Below are 21,101 nucleotides of genomic sequence, written 5' to 3'. Positions count from 1 at the left end.
TGATCTCAGATGCATGTGGCTTAGACAGAAACAAGAGCCAAGTGTGTGCATCAGAGGGCAGAACTTGGCTCTAAGTGCTGAGCTATGCTCAGTAGGGTATGGAAGTAAGCAAGACACAGAAAGCATTCCAAAGTTCCCTTTCACAAAACCACTAGCCCCATAACTTTTTGATTTGGGTTGTACACATTTACACAGCAGCAGTGCCATACTGGCTTTTTTCTTATTGCTCTCAATTCAGGACTGTGAGCTCCTGAAGTGTCACAAGGCAAAAACCCCTACTGTGCTTCAACTCTGCAAAATATAAATTACATAAAAACTTGAAGTTCATCTAAGCCCATAGGAGAAAAATTTATGTCACTGCTATTTATAACACCTGAAAACTTTGTTCCTTTGCAGAAAGATGCCTACTGTCCAATAACACTGCTTGAAGGTAAGTTGCATTCTTCGCAAAGAACTGTTTCTATAAAATATATGTGGGGAAATGATAAGACTAGTTAATTCTAGCAAAAAACCCTAAGTCTTCAGATGATTAGGAAGAGAAGAGTAAAGCAAGTGCCATAAGGTTTCTTCATGTGTGGTTTTCTCCACAGTGTGGTAGCAATAGCAAAGTTTGGGCATTAAAAAAGAAAGTTAGCTGCTTTATCCCCTCTTTGCCTGTTGTTTTCAGAAAAACACTCAACTTCCTCCCATGCCCTACAAGTGAAATAAAGGTACTGAGACAATAGATATGCCATATAAGCTTGCTTCAATAAGACCCCCAATTCATTTATCTTCTCTTCTTATACCTAGTTGCACAAAAAGCAGCTCTAGAAATTGGAGATATCATAAAAGAGAGAAACATGAAAAGAAGCTAAGAAGTTCTATAGAAACTATAAGAAAAGGAAAGAAAAACATGAGCGAGGATCATTTAAGAAATGTACCACATTCAGCATCTCATAACATTTCAAAAATACTATTAAAAAAGTACAAAAGTACTAATGAGGCCCTCTCATTATCCCAAACTTCTCTTCTGAGTGGGTTTTTCTTTAAAAAAACCAAAACCCCTTAATTAGTAATCACTAAAGTGACTCAAATGGAGCTTTGACAATATACACTGTATGCTGAAACAACACAGTAATTTTTCCCTTTTTAAAAAATTACTGCATTTGCAATTTTATTGTTTCCAGTTTAACCTCCACTTTTATACCTAAAACAGAGTATTTGAATAACCACTCAATACTCATTGTCTTTACTAATGGTAAAAATAAAATCTCTTGAATATCAGAAACTGAAATTTCCACTAAGCAGAAATACCTTATCAGTTCTGGCACTGTAGTGTGATGTGAACCACGAGCATTTTGAAATAAAACAAATCAGTATGAGTGATTTGCTTGTGTGGAAAAACAAAACCAGAAAGAAGAGTCAAGTAATTTTGTTCATAATGAATTTGGAGGATATTAGGAGTTACTCTACACAAAAGTGATTTGAGCAGAACATGAGAGGGGGAAACATTAGACCATTAAAGCTGCTATGAAATATAAATGCCAAAGCCATCCAAATTCCATTCTCAAGTGAGATTTGGAATGAGTCTCAATGAAACTTAAATCCCATGCTTAGAAAAGGCTTGGGTTAAGTGACTTTGAAATTTTTATTCAGTGGCTGCTGGAATTAGCTTTCTTTGAGCCACACTGTATGTTAGTAAATGCTTGTAACATTGATTTGACCTTTTACTGCCAATTGAGTTTGACTAGTATTGACATAATATTTGGTGCCAATGAAATTAAAAGCATTCTCAAAAAAAAAAGGAGGAAAAAAAGTCAGAAATAAATCCACAACAAAAACTTGTCAACAGAAAACCAGTCTTGAAACATATTACATTGAGATACATACTGGTATTTGCTCCATGGCATAGCTTCCTAGAACCCTATTACACTCACAGTGTGGAAAACGCCTTACATACACACGCTGTGAAATCTCCTTACTTATAGAGGACAGGGCTAGGCAGACAGAAAATACATAACTTTGCTGTGCTGTCATAGATCTAGCAAAAGGAGAAAGGGAATCTTTTCTTACACTTCAGATTGTGCCCTCCTTCCACACACAGAGCTATATGTATATACAGACACCCACAGATGCACAAGATAATACTGTATATTTGGAAAACAGTAAGTGATTTATTCAGAATAATATAGAAACAAGTTTGTGCTGTTAATCTTCAAACTATTCCAGTAACTGAACATCAGACTCAAAGGACACTACAAACCATGCACAGAAGATTAAGAATTCGTACACCAGTTCTTTCCTTTCTTTCCTTTACAAAGGCTACTGTTTTAATATTAAATGGATTTCACTTTTTTTGTGCATTCACTAGTTATTTTTTACTATAATACCACAAGTGACGCCAGCAACAATGACAGTTCTTTATACTTTGTTATGACCTCAAACACTCTAAGAGCAGTGTGTGAGGCTAAGATTTTGAAGACCTTACAGTTCTTGTGACAAAACAAAGTTAACATCACCAGTCTGCAAGTGGGAAACAACTGCATGAAGATATCTGCAGTCCTACAGGAAACCTCTGCCATATCTCTGAGGTGTCAATACAGTACCTTAATACAGTGACCGAGTAGAATATTTTTTCCACTTCAAGAATTATTGCCTACAGTTTTAAGCTAAGTATAAACTATATTACATAGTCACTCATGATAAAAGTACAGACCATTCATTCCTAGTTTTGCCTATTTGTAAAAATATGTTTTTTGGAAACAAATGTATGGGAATAAAACGATAGCATGACTTAATCGCCCCGGTCTGGCTTCAAAACAACTGCCATGTTCTATTCAACTGGTAAACTTTAGATCTGATTAATTCCTAGGACAATTCATAAACTCCTTATCTGGGGTTCCATCCTTTAACAATTCTCAAGCATCAAGTCATGGCTTACACTAACTCCTTCAGGAACAGAACGCTGTCCCTTACAGTGTCAAGTTTTTGTTATGTCAGTCTATGTTATGCCTTGAGAATGCCCCACGGTGGTGAATGAAGCAGCTAGTAACAGCTAGGTTCAAAACCTAACTGGCTATAAACAAACCCTTTGTGAATGTAGAACATAATAGAGTGATTAATATCAACACATGCAAAGCAAATCCTTTACGTGCTGTGAATTAAATTCCTTTCTGACTGGCAGGAGGGTTTAAGTGTTCTGAGCTGCTGTAGTGTTTCAATGTATCCTACATGATGTACAAATGTTAATTGAGAAACCATATTTCACATAGCTAAATTAAGGAGGACAGTCAAGTGTGCTTATCTCAGCCTCTTACTATCACTTTAAAAATCAGGTATCACACCAAACAAATTTGGGAACAGTATGTACTTGGTTGGAACACCTGTTCTGTAAATATGACTTGATAGTATTAAAGCAGTCATGACAACCATATTAAAGGTCCTGGGAATAAATTATAAAGTCAAAATCTCTCCTCTTCAGATACCCATGTTTCATTTACATTTTACAGAAAGCATGAACAGTCTGCTCCAGTAACTTTACTTATGGGTTTCTTTTAGCCAAAATGATCTCATCAGTTTTCTTCAGGACAAAAAAAAAAATTAAAAAAAAAAAATCCATTTTTCCAGACACTGCTGTGGCTTTTTTCATTACCAGACTAATTTCCTTTCTTAATTGAGTTTTTTCTCAGCAGCAGTCTGTGGCTTCATTTTATAGGACTGACCTTCTGTAAAGAATTGGGAATCTCTACTCACCCAAACAACGACTATTATTAAGCCACCAATCCCAAATTACACTTCTCTGTGGTAACTGTTTGAGAAGCCTTTGGGGCTGAAGAAACACACTAACTGTTCTTCTGAAGAGATTTCAGCATTGGGTAGGGATTTGGGAGCGTGGGGTGGTTTTTGTTGGTTGCTTGGTTCTTTGGGGTTTTTTCTTTACACTTCAGTCTAATAGTGGTTCACAGATCAGACATTAGTTCGGAATTTCTCCATTATATCTAGAATCCTACCTATAAACTTTTCCAAAACATGTTTGGACGTATTCAGTTATTGATGAAAAATTCTATGAAATCTAAAAGGGTAGAAACTATGATAAAAGCAAAGGACTGTACCAATATTCATACTAATTTCTATATGTATTATTTCTTCAGAATTCTATGCAAGTGGAAACACTCAAACTTTCCATAGAATCTTAGATTAGGCTTGCTGTCTGACTTCAGCAACAATAAAAAGGGAATTTTTTTTATTATCCTCATTTTGACCAAATGGAAAATAAAATTGCTAGCTCTACCTGTGCTGCTATACATCGCTTCAAATGCACTCCGCAAATCCCTTTCCTAAATCTTAGTTTTAGAGACATCTTTTTCAGAAATATGTTTTAAGACTGCAGTTCTAAGATGTCTAAGAAACAAATTAAAAATTCTGGTGGCTTCATAAGGTAAAATACCAATATAATTTCAAGTCATTGGTTGTTCACATGTCTTAATATTTTGAAGGGTAACTTTAGTCTAACAATTTATGAGTTAAACTTTGTGCACCACTATGCAACTACAATTGCCATGCAGCTAGTATGAAGGCTTTTACATGAGTCTTTTCTTACCCCCTTTCCTCACAAGCAATGTTCCATGATTATCCCTGAATGCAACCAGGATACCTCTGCCTTTCCTTATAAACAGGGGTACATGTAGCTACACCTGCTGCCAAGTGACTTCAGCTCCAACGCAGCACCACAGCAGCTCAACATTGTTAACCAGCAGCATGAGGCCCTAAGACTCAAAATTAACAGTCATGTTCTCCAGACTGTTCCCAAGCTGAGATACCAGGTCTACCAAAACTCCAAGGGTAGCATGTGTTCTGGAGGATACTAAAGGAATTGAGAAACAAACTTAACTTCTTTATCAACTCCACAAAACTACACTTGCATGGACAGCTTTGGGAGCTGAAGACCTTAAGAACAATGACCTCTTAGAATCACAGGCAGCACACCTGAGAAGTAAAGGCCTTTGTTACTAATTTGGAGGCAGGGCCAGTGGTAGGCTTTTTGATGCTTCCCAGGCTTGCCACCAGGTCATAAGCAGCTTAGCCACGGCAAGGTATCACATAGTTGCCCAGTATCTTATGGTACATAGCTGACCAGTACCAATCCAGCATGTGAAAACCTACCCCCACAGGCATGCATGGAATACTATCACCAAGTGTTACATCTTTCTTATAAAAGCTGAGCATGAATATTTAGAGATGTCACAAGCAAAGCAACTCTCTGCTGCTGCTAATGCTGCAGCCCCAACTTGTCAGACATCCTTTTGACAGTTGGATGAAGTTTTTGGTAACCTCTCACCACTAGCCAAAGGTTCATTCCCCACTGTCCCCATAGCTTGGGACTGCCTTCAGAAGCAGAAGGGTATACATTCACTAATGTCAGCAAAGAGCCCAACGGCAATAACCTTTGCATGTCTGCTGCCAAGTCAGGTGTGGGTCCAACTCTGCCAAATTAGAGAGACACCTAAGATAGCAGATGGTGTCCATTATGGCTCCTCACAAGCACCTCCCCAGATAGAGGAGTCTAGGAGGCCTGAAAGAATAGAAGACATGACTACTCAGAGAGACAGTAACTACTTCCAGCAGCTAAGACTTATAGCTCAGTCCATGGGAAACCCACTTGCCATAAACTTCTATGCATCCACTAGTGATGCAAATTCTTCAATTGCTTAGTTGGCTGTCGAGTCTCCAAGTCTCAAAGAACTGCTAAAGGTGCAATAGAAATCAAGTTACCCATTTCCAAAACAAGTCAGAAGAATGCTTCTATGCATACATCCCTCTTCCCTGTATTTTCATGCTGTGTTTTTCACCAGCTAAGTGGTAAGCTCGGGAAAGATTTGCACAAACATCACTATTTCACACCCAAGGGTCTTCCACCGGTACTGATCCTCTCATAATTCCAGACAATCCTCCATTCCTTGCCATCCTCCTTACAGAGTCAAACACCACATGGTCCAGGACTCTGCCACATTTTCAGCATAACACAGACTATCTTGAAATGTGGCCAGCTGCACCCACCCAAGCTCTAACTCTGGAGCCTACCACAGTGTTCTGTCTGTGGCAAGCAGGAGCAATAATATCTCTCTTCAGGGAGTCTGCATGTGTCTGCATTGCCATCTAGAGGATTGCTGCCACACTCCAGTCCACCCTGTAGTTTACGAACAGTATCTAGGGAAGGACAGGACACATGGTCTTACATTCTGACAGCAGCAGGGCAAAACTGCACACTAATAGCAGCATGGTCTCTTTCGCAAGACAGTGACAGAAACAGAATAAAAATGCCTCAAACCAAAGGGTGCCCACAGGCATGATGAAAGGATAATAGGGTGTGCATAATGCGGTCTGTGACAAAAGGCAAAACCTGTTACCGCAGGGATTTTTTTTATCATTTTCTCTGGCTAGTGACAGAGGTACAGCTTTACTCTCCTTTATCTATACCAACTCTATCCTGCTAAGAGAATAGTATCAATGATCACAGAATCAATATTCTTCTACAAAGATTCTGTTCCATGCAATGGGAATTCTGGCCTCTCACATTGCTATTCCCCTTCTATTCCAAATTATTAAGAGGTGACACACCAGTATAACTATTTCACTTCAATCTTTGTGTATTTATCTTCTAAAACTTGCTGAATTACGTGGACAACAAACAGGACAAATACCCATTGTATCTACTACAACAGCCTTTTGAACCTTATGTTACAATGTATACAGGTTTGCATAAAATTAGCAATATTTACATCACAATCTAGTTACTGTGCACAGCAATAAGGACTTCTAGATGCATCTCAAATAATGAAAGGCACAAAGGTAGCGAAGTTTTCAACAGCTAGTTAAAAGGCAGTAAGTTTAGGAAAAGACGTAGGTGTCACATATGCTAGGAGTATCCTTTCCTCTGATTTTATTCCTCCTAATAAAAATACCATATATATCAGGGCATAGGTCTGATCTGATGCTACTGTCCATAGCTTCACTTGGGGAAAAAAACCCAAAAGCCTGCTGCAATGCCATCCAAAGAGAAGCTTCACAGCACTAAGGAGAACCTTACGTTGGAATGCTGCCTATAGGGGAGGGAGAAGGAAGGAAGAACAACATCAGAAAACTACAACAGCTAAATAAGCCTCCCTGATTATCTTCAATTTTAAAACATCTGCAATGTAGCAAATCATCAAATTTCTAAACACATATGGACATCGTAGAGTAATACACAGTGAAACTGGTTTAATTCTTGTCAGGTTTCAACAGATTTGCCTTTATCATGCTGCTCATGATTTCCAAACAACAGAAGAACATACCATAGTTATATTTAATTATGTAAGAGATGATAACACTTTGCAGCTTTTAAAAATAAAAGCAGACTAATTCAGGTGCTTGGAATTTACTGCTGAAATATAAAGCAGTTACATAACTTACAATCAAGGTTAAGCCAGCACACTATCTACTAATAAACATAATTCATGGTAAGAAAGACACAAGCTGCTGAATAAAACTTGTTGGTTGATTGTCACAAGCCACACCGACATCCTTGGAGGCTTTTATACTCGGTGTAACTGCAGCATAAGCAGCTGAAGAACAAGAGATAAGAGATGGGTTCATTTTTACTCAATCTGTTTTCATGCTTCCATCATGATTCCATGTTGATTTCATGCTTTCAAAGATTAACGGTGTTGTATAGACATCTTCAGTTAGAAGCAGTAGGAAATAGTCAGAATATTAAAAAAGTCCAAGCTTTTTTTAGAAAAACAACTTGCTTGACAGTTTCAGTACTAATTTCAACTGCAGTGTGATGTAAAACAAAAGTACAGTTCAATAATCTATATAAAGAGGTTTAAACTAAAATGACAAGCCATCTTCCCAATCCCACTCACAGGCAACACAGCAACACATACGGTGGGTTTTGGACTCCGCTATGCCACACAAGTGAAAAATAATACTGTAACATGCAGAAGGTGAAATTATCTGTCCTGTAACTGGATAAAAAAAAAAAACAAAACCCGCACCAGCTGAAAACCCTGGGACATAAAATGGACTTAGGGCATCATTTTGCATTATTGTTAAACAGAGCAAATAGCTATTTGTCACTCTCTCGTCCACTATCTTCTTTCTGCTACACTTTCTCATTGTTTCTCTTCCATCATATCTGATGCATACCTGACACCTGAGAAGCATATTTAGAAAGATAAACCAGCAGAAAGTTAGTCTTACCATTAAAATAAATAGTAATATTTTTCTGTGGACTTAGCAATCTGTGTCAACATGTTTCAGGATTAGAGAAGCTCCAGTACCTGGGTGGAAAATGGGAGATTCCAGTGGCAGCTAAAGTTGGATCACGTAAGCTGTGCTGTGAAACCACACCCAAATCACGCTGAAGTCAAGTTGGATTCGTGATCTAAAACCACTTCTAAACACTGCCATCTATGAGCAATATGAATTTAATTTAAAACAATTTTTTTGATGTGGGCGGGGGGTAAAAGGCAGCTATTGCTCAAAAAGTATTAAAACAAAAATACAACTTACTGATCAGAGTCATAATAATCCATGCACTTCTTCTTCTTATTATAAGCTGCAACTCTAAATGGTACAATTTCCAGTGCTCGGAGACCTGGAGCCATTGTCAACACTTTGGCACCATGGGTTGGTTCATACAGATCTTTCCCAGTGTCAGGGTGTGGCATCCCTGCTGGATCTCGCCCTACAATGTAGAAGTTAGCTCCTGCAACCATCCGTGATCTACAGTGCCACTGAACCTAGAGCAGAGACAGGTAAAAACAGTTAACAGAAGAAAACTGTCAAAACATCACCCTTAAAATGTGCATGCATTGTATAATTACCACTTTTTTTCCTAATCAGACATGATTTTTACTATGGAGCCATAACAAAAAAAAGAACCAATTATGTGAATCACCACCAAACTTACAACTACAGTATACCAATCCCCTGTTTCATTTGCACATTAGGATACTTTAAAAGTTACTTTAGCGCAGTGTTTGGAACAGTATAATCAGGGCAAGAAAGATGGAGCTCATCCCTTTCTTAGCTTAGTTCTTGCTGATGTTGTCACCCTCCATCCTTTTCCTTTTATATAAAAGATTAATGCAAAAGCAACTTCTTTGGGAAGCTTAGTGGGATCTAGCCGTACATTGCCCTATTTTAATCACAATAATTTCTCAAAAAAGACACCCTGACCAACAGATAGCTGCCAAACATCTCATCGGAAGAAAGACAAGATAGGCTACTTAAACACAGTGTTCACGAGTGATCTAATCAATCTATCTACACATTAAAAAAGAAAAATTACCCAAGCTCAGCATTTTCACCTGGTGCATGTGGCAAGGATGTTGCCCGAGGCAGGACTTTAACACTTAGTCTGCGCCAATATTAAAACCAAGGATATAGAAACTAGGTACATACTGCACATGAACGCTTGGAATAGGCTTTCAGAGCACTAAGACTGCATATTTATAGCACAAGCTTCCAAGATGAAAAATGATAAAGCCATTCTAGCTTTAGTAAATACTTAGTCACTTTTCCCCAAGCATTTTGAAATAATTTGATTCTAACGGATCTATATGAACTGGGGAGGAACCAATGTCAAAATCAGAAACTTTAGCTTTACTGAATTTTTGCTTGGATGCACCAACTTCCTTCCACCTAATATTTGAAGTATTGTAAATATTGACAAACAGCTTTCCCACATTACTTCGCTGCACATTTCAAAATTAGTGGTTTCATAACAACTTGATTTTTACTTTCTTCCTTACAGCTCAGTTACTACTGAAAGTAAAAACAAAACAAAAAAAGGAAAGAAAGAAATACTTCAAAGGAAATTCTGCACACAGACTGTTCAATCATCCACACCTGACAACCAAAGAAATGCTTTCAAATTATTTAGAAATGCATCTCTTACTAATTACGGGGAGAGGACTTTTTTCCTCCCAAAGACTGTTTGCAGTATTTACTGGATCCTAGACTGTTAGATATGTTACACTTATGGCAGGTTTTAGACTTATTATGGTATAGGACTGTTGGTGAATTTTCTTAATTCATTTTTATATGTAATATTTTCAGTAGAAAATTTAACTGTACAGTACAGGAAAAGTAAAATAACTATTGCATTACTTCAGGTAACAAAGACACACCAATTCAGGAAATGTGAATATGTTCTCATACTGGGAAGTATTCCCCTAAATGAATTGTCATACTATCTATACAGCTTAGTATCTGCCAAAGGATACTCAGAGAAGAGTTTAAAAAACCCACAAGTATATAACAGTACTTTCTTATTCGTGCAGCCGTACCTTCACACAAAACTAAAGGGTCTACCCAGTAACTACATAGTGTAAAATAGCTTCACAAGTTGAACAGTAATAAACATTTGTCAAAACATCTGTCAAGCACTAAAGGAAGAAAAAAAAAAAATGGGAGGCATGAGGGGAAGAAACCCACAAATCATAGGACAAAAGTTGCTGCCACTACCGTGTAGTAAATGGACAACGATGGATAAATTTTCCTTCCATTACAAAAAAAAAATTTGCATCTGCCTACTGCAAATCTTTACATAAAACAAAATCAAAGTGTTTCATCTTTTAGTCACTGTGCATGCTGTTCTATGTTAATAAGCTTTAGGCAAGAAGCTTAAAAGTGATTTTTCAAAGTAGTAACTAACTGTTAGTTCTACACTAGTTTTATAACTAATTGTTATAGAAATCATTCAAGGAGGAAGTTTTGCAGTTGATATGGACACACTTCTGTAAATCAGTAGTCAGATAATGAAATCAGGAACCAGTCATGAGTTATGAAGGTACCACTGGTATCAGTTTTCATCCTGACCACAGCCAGACATCACACACAACAGATTCCACTGCTATTCAAGCATATAGGGTGCTATGGAAGCATCTGGATGATGATAGCTATGCTAATAATTTTAATATTTATGTTACAAGCACAGAGTGGGCCATACACACAAAATTCTAGCATACCACAGCAGCTAGCAGCATATTTTCTGAAACTATTCTAGCATAGTTAAGAAATTTAAGTTTCATGTTGTCATTTGGGTAGCAGCAAGTAAGAACTCCATTTTGAATAAGTAAAGCTATTTGACTAAAACAGTTTAGAACAATGTAAACCGTATGTTTGAGACACAAAGCTAGCAGCTCTTGTCCCATTTCTATACATCCATACTACTTCAGAAAATATTTACTTTCCTAAGCAGGTGAATTTATCACATTTTGATACAGAATTTTTTCTTAGAGAACTGTTTCTTTTCTTCCAAGGTAATTATCAGGAGAATGTTAAAAATATAAAAATGCTAAATTGATGCTCATAAAACATGTCTTAAAATCTTTACAGACTGGAAGGCCACATCCATCCTATAGATAACCATACCAACAGCTGCTTATTGTTCTGTAAAGCACTTGTGCTACAGAAACAAATCTGTTACCAATGTCTTTTAAATGACCTATGGAAAATTATTAAAGGAAGAGTCTCTCTTATTACTTGGCTGCAAACATTAGTCAGGCTGTACTCCGAGGTCACTGTAAATGCCAGATAGGTTAGGAGAAAGCTCTAATTCTGTTCAGAATAAGGATTGTGGATTTTGTTCCTCCTCATATACTTATGAATACAAGACCAAAGAAGAAGATTTCTGTTAATTCTCACAAAAAGTCTATGGGGAACAGTACAAGATTCCCTACAGTAACTTGCTTACATGCCTCAACTAGATCTGGACTACATTTTTTTATCTGGACTGAAAGGCTCTGTTTGATCAGTCAACTGGCCAGCAGAAAATAAGCACCACCTGTCTAATTTAATTCCACTGGTGAGATCTCCAATCTATCAAAAAGCTACCACAGAGTTAACCTCTTGAGCCTGGTCAGAATTTGAACTTCCTGTGACTCATGGAGGCATGGGGCGGGAGGGGGTAACGAGATGGAGAACCAATATCCCCTAAAGGAATTGCCCTCAGATGAGCGCTCTTAATTCTCCCTGCTGCTTCCCACAAGCCTCTAGGGATTCCAGCCCAAGACCTGGCTTCTAAACAGTGTGCTGCCAAAGAATTATTTCATACAAAAGCCTTGAAACAATTCTCTCTGAATTAAGTTTGCCAAAAAATAAACAAAGCCTTCCACCCCCTGCCCCCGATTTGTGTATAGTGCTCCAACATACAAACTTTTTGCTTAACAGTCATAAAACTTAAGTATCCTAACATTCAACATCTCAAATAGTTGTCCTAACAGATCTTATAATTTCTTCTGAAAAAGTCTGTAAAAAAGGAGGAGGGATTAATTCATTATCATACCCTTTTAACTGTAAAGAAAGGAGCACATAAATGCAATATTGTCTCCCACCATTTCCACCAAAATCCTCCAATATAGAGAATTCTTCATCAAAGAATGTTTTGGTTGATGACAGAGGGAGCCCTTACAGTCTGGTTTCCCGAGGAAAATTAGTCTCTTCTCTCCATTAAAAAAAACCACAATCCACAAATGTCAGGCATAGCACAAAATACTTAAGTGCACTATGAAAGAGGGTTTGTTTTGTTTTAAACTCTTGATGCGTTTACCTCAGTTGGTCCAGCATACATCATGGGGGAAGGGAATATAGCAACCACTGTTGTTTCTGGATTCAGGATTCCCTCCTCCAGTACTGCAGCATGTTGCTTCATGCGCCACATGAGAGGAACATCATCCTCCTTTGTCCAGCCTCCAAGTGGATGCAAGAGTAAAACTGGGCGCCGGTAGCCACGTTCCAGAAGCTGCTTATGAGTATCCTGCATTAAAAGAGCATGCCCATTGTGCACCGGATTGCGTAACTGGAATGCAAAGACAGCATCTATGGAGAAAAAAACAGACAAAAGATATAAGGAAAGCAGGCTATTTTATCAGGAGTTATACAAACCATAGAAAAATCTTCAAACAGTACAATCTTTCCTCTGAACTCTATTAAACAAGTATAATAGCAGTAGTCACAGGTGAATTATGAATTATTATAAAATCATTATACTCAGTAAGCAAAACTAAAAAAAACCAACACCAACCATCCTAAAAAAAAAAAAAAAAACAAACCTCAAACCAAATCAGCTTCCTTTATTTTTGAGATTTCCGCAGAATTACTCTAGTTTCTCCAATAGCTATAATCTTTTCTTTGGATTTTTCACTTGCATGAGCATATAAAATAAATTCTAAGAGGAAATAAAACTATGCTACCTGTCTTAAAGGCTCAATGTATCGTCAGGAGAACAAAAGGACATGTTTGCAACAAAACAGATGAAGGGGGATTTAATGTGCCTTAGTAAGTTTCCTTCACCTAAATAGCTTTGTAGAGTTTATGCACAGTAAGAACAAAGCAAGGCTAACTGATATTTCAAAGTATTACAAACCGTTCAATGACAAACCCTGACACAACCAGGATTTCTCCCTTCTCCAAATTAAGATGAACTAAGGTACCCTGCAAGATGGCAAAATCAACATAACTAAGAGATTTCCCAATAAGGAAACAATGAAATCTAGAGAACAGGGGTTTTTTCAGGTATCAAATATATTTGTTTATGGGCTAGCTAAAACAAAGACTGGTACCTCAAAGATCCTGGAAATACTGACCACATTGAAAAAAGACAGGAGCTCAGGACCAATCTCGGTTTGCACTCTTGATGTTAATCTCTTCCCTCAAACTAAGAAGTGCTTAGCAGCTGTCTGGCAGTCACTGCCACAATGAAGGCAATATGTTTGATTGTTCTCTGCTTTATGACATTACTCAGCCTCTTACTTATCTGCCTAACACAACTGCTTTCGTGAGAAAAACTGATTTGTTTCTTCTGCAACATAAAGCTAGCAGTTAGCTCACAATTTTTAACTGTGATACATTTCCCTTTGCACCAGTCTACTTGCATTACTGTCATAAGCTTTGCTCCCGAGAAGCAGCATGGAACAGACTTAAAAATAAAAAAGCATGAAAGCTCAGCACTCAGCCATACCTCTAAAGTTTTAGCCGAACCTGAAAATTTTAAAATCATGTTCTACCACATTTTAACATTATCTTTTCTTGCACTAGTAACATGTCTAGTGTGCATGGAAAGATAAAATTCAAAACCTCAGGCACTACCAGCTTCTCTTGCGTATTTAGGCAATGCAATGCCTGAGATCATAAAAATTAATACCAGTAAAAGGCAAAGAATGCTGCCTAAGAGAGCATTCAAAATCTTCATCCTTGAAACAATGCTAGCCCCTGTAGTATTGAGGCAGCAGACATTTGGATAAATCTTTGCTGGAAGAAACAGAACAAGAAAAAATTACTTGCCAGCATTCATTTCCTTGAATTTCTGCCTTAGTTCAGCTGGAGTGAGACGGTATTGATCAAGTCCATCATTCCAATAAATACGATCAAGGACCTGTAGATCTCCACCTACAAGCCAGTTCCCTTGCTCCATAACCATCTAAGAAACAAACAAAACAACACAAACAAGGAAAAAAAAAAAAAAAAAAAGAGAAAATCCTTGTTAGGATTGGTTGTCAGCTTCTCCTGAGCACCTAGAGCATTGCAACGGGGGCACATCTTTACCAAGGGAAGAGTTCTGGGCTAACTTTATTTGACAGTCTCAAGTCAAGCATCAATGTTTTAAAAAAACAAACAAACAAAAAAAAACCCAAAACCACAAAACACTGGAACATAGTCCAGACATGTTATACCATGTTGTGGAAGAGATACACAAATCTTCCATAGGCATATGCCTTTCTTTCAAAGTCAAGGATTTTTTTAATATATAGAAAAGCAAGCAGCCAGTATTCTTAACCAACATTATTCTGTGACAAGAAGAGATAGTGGCTGGAAAGCCTGATATATCAAGTGCAATGAAGTTGCACACTTTATTGTTGTTGGCCAAAGCAAATGCAGTTCCAGTATCACCCTGCAGTTTACAAGATTTTACAAGTCAGCAATAAAATAACATATAAAACGGTTCTGATTAACTACTCACCCACTTTAATTTACAAATAAAAATGAGAATCGTTGAAGTAGGATAGCTTTTGCATTTGTTTCATAGTAGCAATTTACCAAGGCAACATACACTCACTAGAGTTCTTTTGATATCTTCAAATATCACCTCACCCTTTATCAAAAAGCATTACGGCAAGCTGCTTAACATACATTAGCAATGGCCACAGAAGTCACTCAGGATTTGTAATTTCTGAGAATGTACCTGCTTTTGAAGATGGCCCCACAAAAAACTTCCAAGTTTCATACAAATTTCTGATGCTTTATTAGCCTTATGTAATTTAAAGATGACAACAAATGTTGATACAACATAAGACATTACATACTAAACCCACAAGCCAAGATGTTAAAATTAAGTGTGGATTTTTCAATTTATTTTTGCACTGAGATAGAGGACCTGCTGGAATTAAATGATGCTACAGTACCACCCCCTTCTCAAAGAAAATGCTAGACTGACATCTTACCAAGGTGGGGGGAAGGTGTGATAAAGATATGAAGATGAGAAAACTGTGCTACAGTAACTCTCAGGCATCCAAAGATTTCTGATTAATTAGAAGGGCCACCAGATTCATGTGCTGTCATGATACTGCTATACACTCCAGTACAGACATAAGAACATAGTTCCTCTTCTTCTACATTAGTTTCAGCCATGTCATTCTGTAATTGCTAATGTATTATATAACAAGTCATTCAAATCTTGTCTGTATGAGATTTTCTTAGAATTTCTTAAATTTGTGTTAAGTTTTCAATAAAGAGGTAATCTTATGTTCATCAGCGCAGAGCACATCAAGGGCTTTGAAAGTCTTCCAGAACACTCTTACTTGCATCTAGCAGATGTCCTTTTTCAGATATACTCCTGCATACAAGTTCAGTCAGTAAAAGAATGTCATTACACATTAATTAAAAAATTGATTACACGTTAATAAAATAAAGAAGTAAAAAAATTCCATAGTTTTCACGTATGTGTAACTATTAGTCACACAGATACTTTTAGAACACATCGAAGGCTTTCCCTTTTTCAGAGCAAGCTCATAACTTGAGGTTTGCCTGATTTCTTTTTATCTGATTTTAAATCATAGTTTTAAACAAAAGGACACTAGAGACAAATGGGGAAAGAAACATTTTGGCTCTGCAGAGCTAAGATGCAACATCTACATCAGCTTGCAAAACCAAACACAGCATTGCAATGAGTATGTTACAATTAGAATATTTCAAAGTGACATACACATAAGGTCAAGACAATAAAACATACTGAACACAATAGATGGGAAATAACTCCCCAGAGAGTGAAATGATGAACTCTCCAAAACAGGGCCTATTTCAAAAGCATCTAAACCAGGCCGCTCTCACGTGCTCCGCATGCAGGCAGAATAGAAGTTTTCTTGCCTTCACAATGCATATATCTGCTCACTAAGGAGCTTTGATGATCCATCTGGCTACACAGAGGGATGTGTGTCCTAGGCACACTAGAGGGCAAAGTTCCCTCTTCTGTCACACATATTGACATTAGATTTTCACACTAAGGGCAGACTATTCAACAGCTGCAGAGAACAAAAAAAATCATCTTTGCTTCTGCTCAAATGTTTTAGTTATTTCTCAAAGTAGTTTTGGTGTTGAAACACACCAGTCACAGACATCACTTCACTTAATTTGCAGCTCCACAAACAGTACAGCTAATAGGACTAGATTTTCAACTTTTAAACACACACCTTGATATAGGGATGTTCCTTGCATGTTGTTCCCCACTGCCTAGCACAGCGTTCCTCTTTCCTATGCTCATAGAATTCAGGATTCCGGAGAATGGCCACACGGCGACCTTCATATACCAGTGCAATTGCTGTACACCCATCCAGTCTTTCTTTGTCTTCTTGAGTAGCCGTTAGCACTATAGGCACGGACAGATTAATAACTCCCCCTGCAGAGTGAAATAAAAAAAATTTTAAAAAGCCCTTGTCCTTAGTAATAGTCATGAATGATACTGCGAAAATCTACCCTCCTAACAAGTTATACTCCAGGCTGTAAGTGTAATCACACAACAGGTATTTCAAGTACTTATTTTAACAGGGGTTAAAAGCAACCTTTAGAATAAACTCTTGCATAAGATACGTGTGCTATAAAAATGTGCAAACACTGAGGTTTGAGAAAGAGCAAAGACAGTATTGAAAATAGCAAGTACTTAGCGCTGCATACAAGTTTTTAGACTGTGAGGATACTACTTTTTGGGGATCTCAAATTAATATCTTCTTCAAGAAGCTATAGGGTAAGCAGAAATACACAACTGACATTTTTAAACAGAGCATCTAAACTATTAGGCAAGATTACTACTGGAGTGGCTAATGAGTAAAAAGGAAATAGCATTCCCAGTAGGCATACTTTTGGTGCATAAGAAAAGTTCAACGTGATAGAAGTAGCCAAATACACCCAAGTAGTTAGCATATATAATTCAACTACTTCAAAAGGTGACTTTGACGTTTACTTAAAACTGTACTCAGATTCAAGCATATATATTTCAGAAAAAACTGGTTAGTCAGGCAGACATTTTGCAGTTTGTTCAGCTGAAAGCTTACCAGCTACTTTACTTCTAAAACTAAAAGAATATATCAATTTTAAAGTTATGTGTGGTCCTCATTTTTAAGCATTTACTTCACTGCTAGATACTGGAAGTCTTGTTTTTCTTGACTGCAAGAGTGAGATGAGAAACCGAGTGGAATAATACTCTAAGTTTCATAAAAGGCTTGAATTCTAATGAGCATACACTTGCCAAAAATGCAAAAGTTTTGGGTGGTCTCCAAGAGAAAAGTCACGGGCACCTTGAAGTTAATGGGGGTTTTGCTGCTGGCTTTAGTGGGGCCAAGACTCTAAATAAGGCCGATTTCCCTGTTATTTGAGCAATACATTTGTATAACGTTCTCTCAATTTTACCATAAGTGTGGTAGGAAGTTAAAAATTATGACGCTGGATGAAGTTTAAAGGAAAAATAGGTCCCTCCTTCCTTCATAATGCAAAATGAAAAGCATGCTGTGCATCTTCTTCTAAGTTCAGTCTTAGTGCTCGAAGTTATTTTCAAAGCAAGTGAGTCATAAAATTGAGCTTGGCAACACTCACAGAGAAGGTGATTCGCCACCCCTAACTTGATAATTAAAAAAATCCTTTTGCTTTGGAACAAGTAAGTAAACATTTCAAACTGGGAAGAGATCCCAAACCCATTGATTATTAAAATTTTGTCAGTGACCAATAAAAAATATATCATATCTTTGACATCTCTCTTTAGCTATACAAATGAGAGACTGAGGCAAGGTAATGGAGTGAGTTTGTTATGTGACAGATGAGCACAGTGTCAGCTAGACACTATTTCAGATGAGATGCATTGCAGGTATTAAACAGTCTCCCTCCCTACAAAATCAAAACTCTGGAAAATGACTGCTGCTGGGAGACTCCACAACTAACATACCAAGCAGGCAGGAAACTTTCAGGATGTTGTTTTGACTTAACTGTTGCCACTGATTCAAGTAGCAAAGCAGCTTTTTCTAAAAAGGTTTGCATACTTAAATGTTGCAGTAGATATCTAAGAGGAGGAAATATGGTAGCATCTAGAGGAACATGACTGTTCTATACAAGCTTAGGACTGAAAATTGTTTCCATCAATAAGTTATTCATTATTTTTCATTACTCATATTTTTTTACAGCATACATGAGGTGCTAAAAACAATTACAAGAGAAGTTTAAAAACTTGTTATATTGCCATATCCGAAACATTCACCTATACAAGGTCTTGAAAGCCTTATAAAAATTCTGATTTACAGAAGACGACAGGGCAGAATAAGGAGCTAAAAGCTGTTTTAGCAGTTGAATGCATAGCATGCCATCTGCAGAGTACATTTCACATGGATGGACACACAGAAGGCAAATGGAATGAAAACAAAACTAGCAGTCCAAAACAATACTGCAAATTTTAGATACTCCAGAATAACAGGATGGCATTATGTTGCCTAGGATAGTATCCGAGAGACTTATAGAAAAGGGAACTAGAAAATGTAAGAGGGACAACAGATGTCTGGATCACAGAACTAAGAGACAAGTGACTTTTTTTTTTTTTTTTTTTTTTTTTTTTTTTTTTGCTATTTGGTCTCCAGCAAGAGAAAAGTAATGCAGAAAGAAGTGAGGAGACAGGAATTTTCACTATCACTCTTTGATCTAGAGAGTGCAAAAGAACCTAAAAGGCTGGAGGAAAAACAGAGTCTTCAAAGAGGAATAAATGAAAAATGACAGAGGATCACAATGAAATTCCAAAACCTGAGGACATTCTTGCTTGTTGACTACCTTAACTAATGCTTGTCCTTAGCCAATTGGTAACACAAAATAAAATATATTCATTTAAATCATCACAGGATAATTACTAAGTCATAGTAATTCAGTTACATGTGACAATTGTCTATACTCAAGCTACCTCCTCATATTCTGATTTCATACTTGCAATAGCTCCAGCACTCAAGTCAGTTTGTTGTCCTTTCCTTCATTACTGTTACAGACCAAATCTTTTGGCACACAGAGCTAAAGAGCAATTAAATTGCAATTTCGAATTCTAAAAATCAATTTCTTCAAAACAAATTAGAAACATGGACTTTAGATTTAAATGTTTTTCAGAAATTAAATCATTTGAAAAATACAATTTTGTAAAGGCAAAAAGACAAGACATTCAAACTCTAACATGATGGTAGGTATAAAAAGAATAAAACCATCACGTTTAAAACTGATGATTGTGATATTCTATTCTCTTATCCCAGGTTGTGCACAAGCCTGATAACATGTTACCACACCACCACTAAGCAAAGCATCGAGAATATTTTAGAAGTAGGATTAGTTTGCTCAGTTTTACAAATGGTAAGTTCTACACTACCATCGAGGAGACAGTCAAAGTGAAGGCACTGGAGGTATTCTCTCTCTCTCATAAAGCCATTCAGGGGTGTTGCCCAACCTTCTGCTAGCACTTGCACCCATTGCATATCCACCTTGTAAAGAAATGGAGAAACAGAGTAGATAAGAGTTGCTGCTTAATGATTGACATCAGGTATTAATCATAATAGATCATGATTTACCCATAAAATTCAGGACAGTATAAACGGAAGATTTCTGAGTATCACAGTTTTTAATCACAAAGAATTCAAAATTTCTACAAGTAAGAAAAAAAGAACAACTTGTTACTCACTGTTCATATTTTCTGCTATTTTCCAGTCCTTACAGTAGATCAAATTCCCATGTGTTAAAAAACAAACCAAGCGACACAAAAAACCCACCCACAACAACTAACTTCATTTGTAAACATTTGATAAAGTTCAACTTAACAGTATTAGAGTCCCACCTGCATTTATTTTTTGAATAATGCAAGATAACCAAGAGGTAAAAAAAAAGAAGGAAAAAAAAAAAAAAGAAAAACACCACATACAATTACTACAAAAATATCAGAATCATGGGGGTGAATATTAAGAGGTCTAATCTTAAAACGTATTAGAAAGAAAATTTTTATTGCAGAAACTAGTGAGACAATCTAGAAGTAAAATTCTCTCAGGACTAGTACTTAGTTTAGTTTAAAAGCTATCAGCTTACAGGGAATTTCCTTCCTTAGCACTTAAACAGCCACACTATGACTTAGTGTGTGGCCTCTATTATTTCTGCATGTGCATTACTAAGACTTGGTCAAGTCTTTGACAAGGACAGTCATGCACTTTTGTAAAGTGCATAACTGATTTTATCACACTGTTTAATTTACACTGAGTCAAGTACAATACACATTTTCATTCCAAGCTCACGTTATATACTTGCTTGATATTAAACAAACCGCTTGTTAGGGGGTGGAGGGGGAAATTTTGAACAGAACAGTACAGAAATTTAGTAATGGTGACCTTAAATATTTATTCCTCAAAGCAATAAATAGTTCTACAGACATATGTGAAAGGAATCTAGTAAGACACAATGAAAGGAATTATTAAAATTTAGTAGTAGTAGAAGGCTAGGCAAATTTTAAAGCTATTTATTTCAGTGCTTAGTATGTCACCTCAGTCTTTCAAAGTCAAGTTACTCACTGCAGATGCTCAACT

At 37.0% G+C, this 21,101-nt stretch overlaps 1 protein-coding gene across 1 annotated transcript in view; it reads right to left on the bottom strand.

Moving 5' to 3' along the window:
* The window catches only part of PAPSS1 (3'-phosphoadenosine 5'-phosphosulfate synthase 1), a 49,190-nt gene that overhangs the window by 3,127 nt on the left and 24,962 nt on the right, over nt 1-21,101 (bottom strand). Inside the window, exons 7-11 of the mRNA XM_049815464.1 lie at nt 19,904-20,015; nt 16,716-16,921; nt 14,314-14,449; nt 12,581-12,849; nt 8,536-8,765 (exon numbers count right to left, since the gene is read on the bottom strand). Of these exons, the coding sequence (XP_049671421.1) occupies nt 8,536-8,765; nt 12,581-12,849; nt 14,314-14,449; nt 16,716-16,921; nt 19,904-20,015 (953 nt within the window). The remainder of the gene's footprint in view (nt 1-8,535; nt 8,766-12,580; nt 12,850-14,313; nt 14,450-16,715; nt 16,922-19,903; nt 20,016-21,101) is intronic.

Source organism: Accipiter gentilis, chromosome 12, assembly GCF_929443795.1.
Source record: "Accipiter gentilis chromosome 12, bAccGen1.1, whole genome shotgun sequence".
NCBI classification, from domain to species: Eukaryota; Metazoa; Chordata; class Aves; order Accipitriformes; family Accipitridae; genus Astur; species Astur gentilis.
This window is presented reverse-complemented; position numbering and strand designations above follow the sequence as displayed.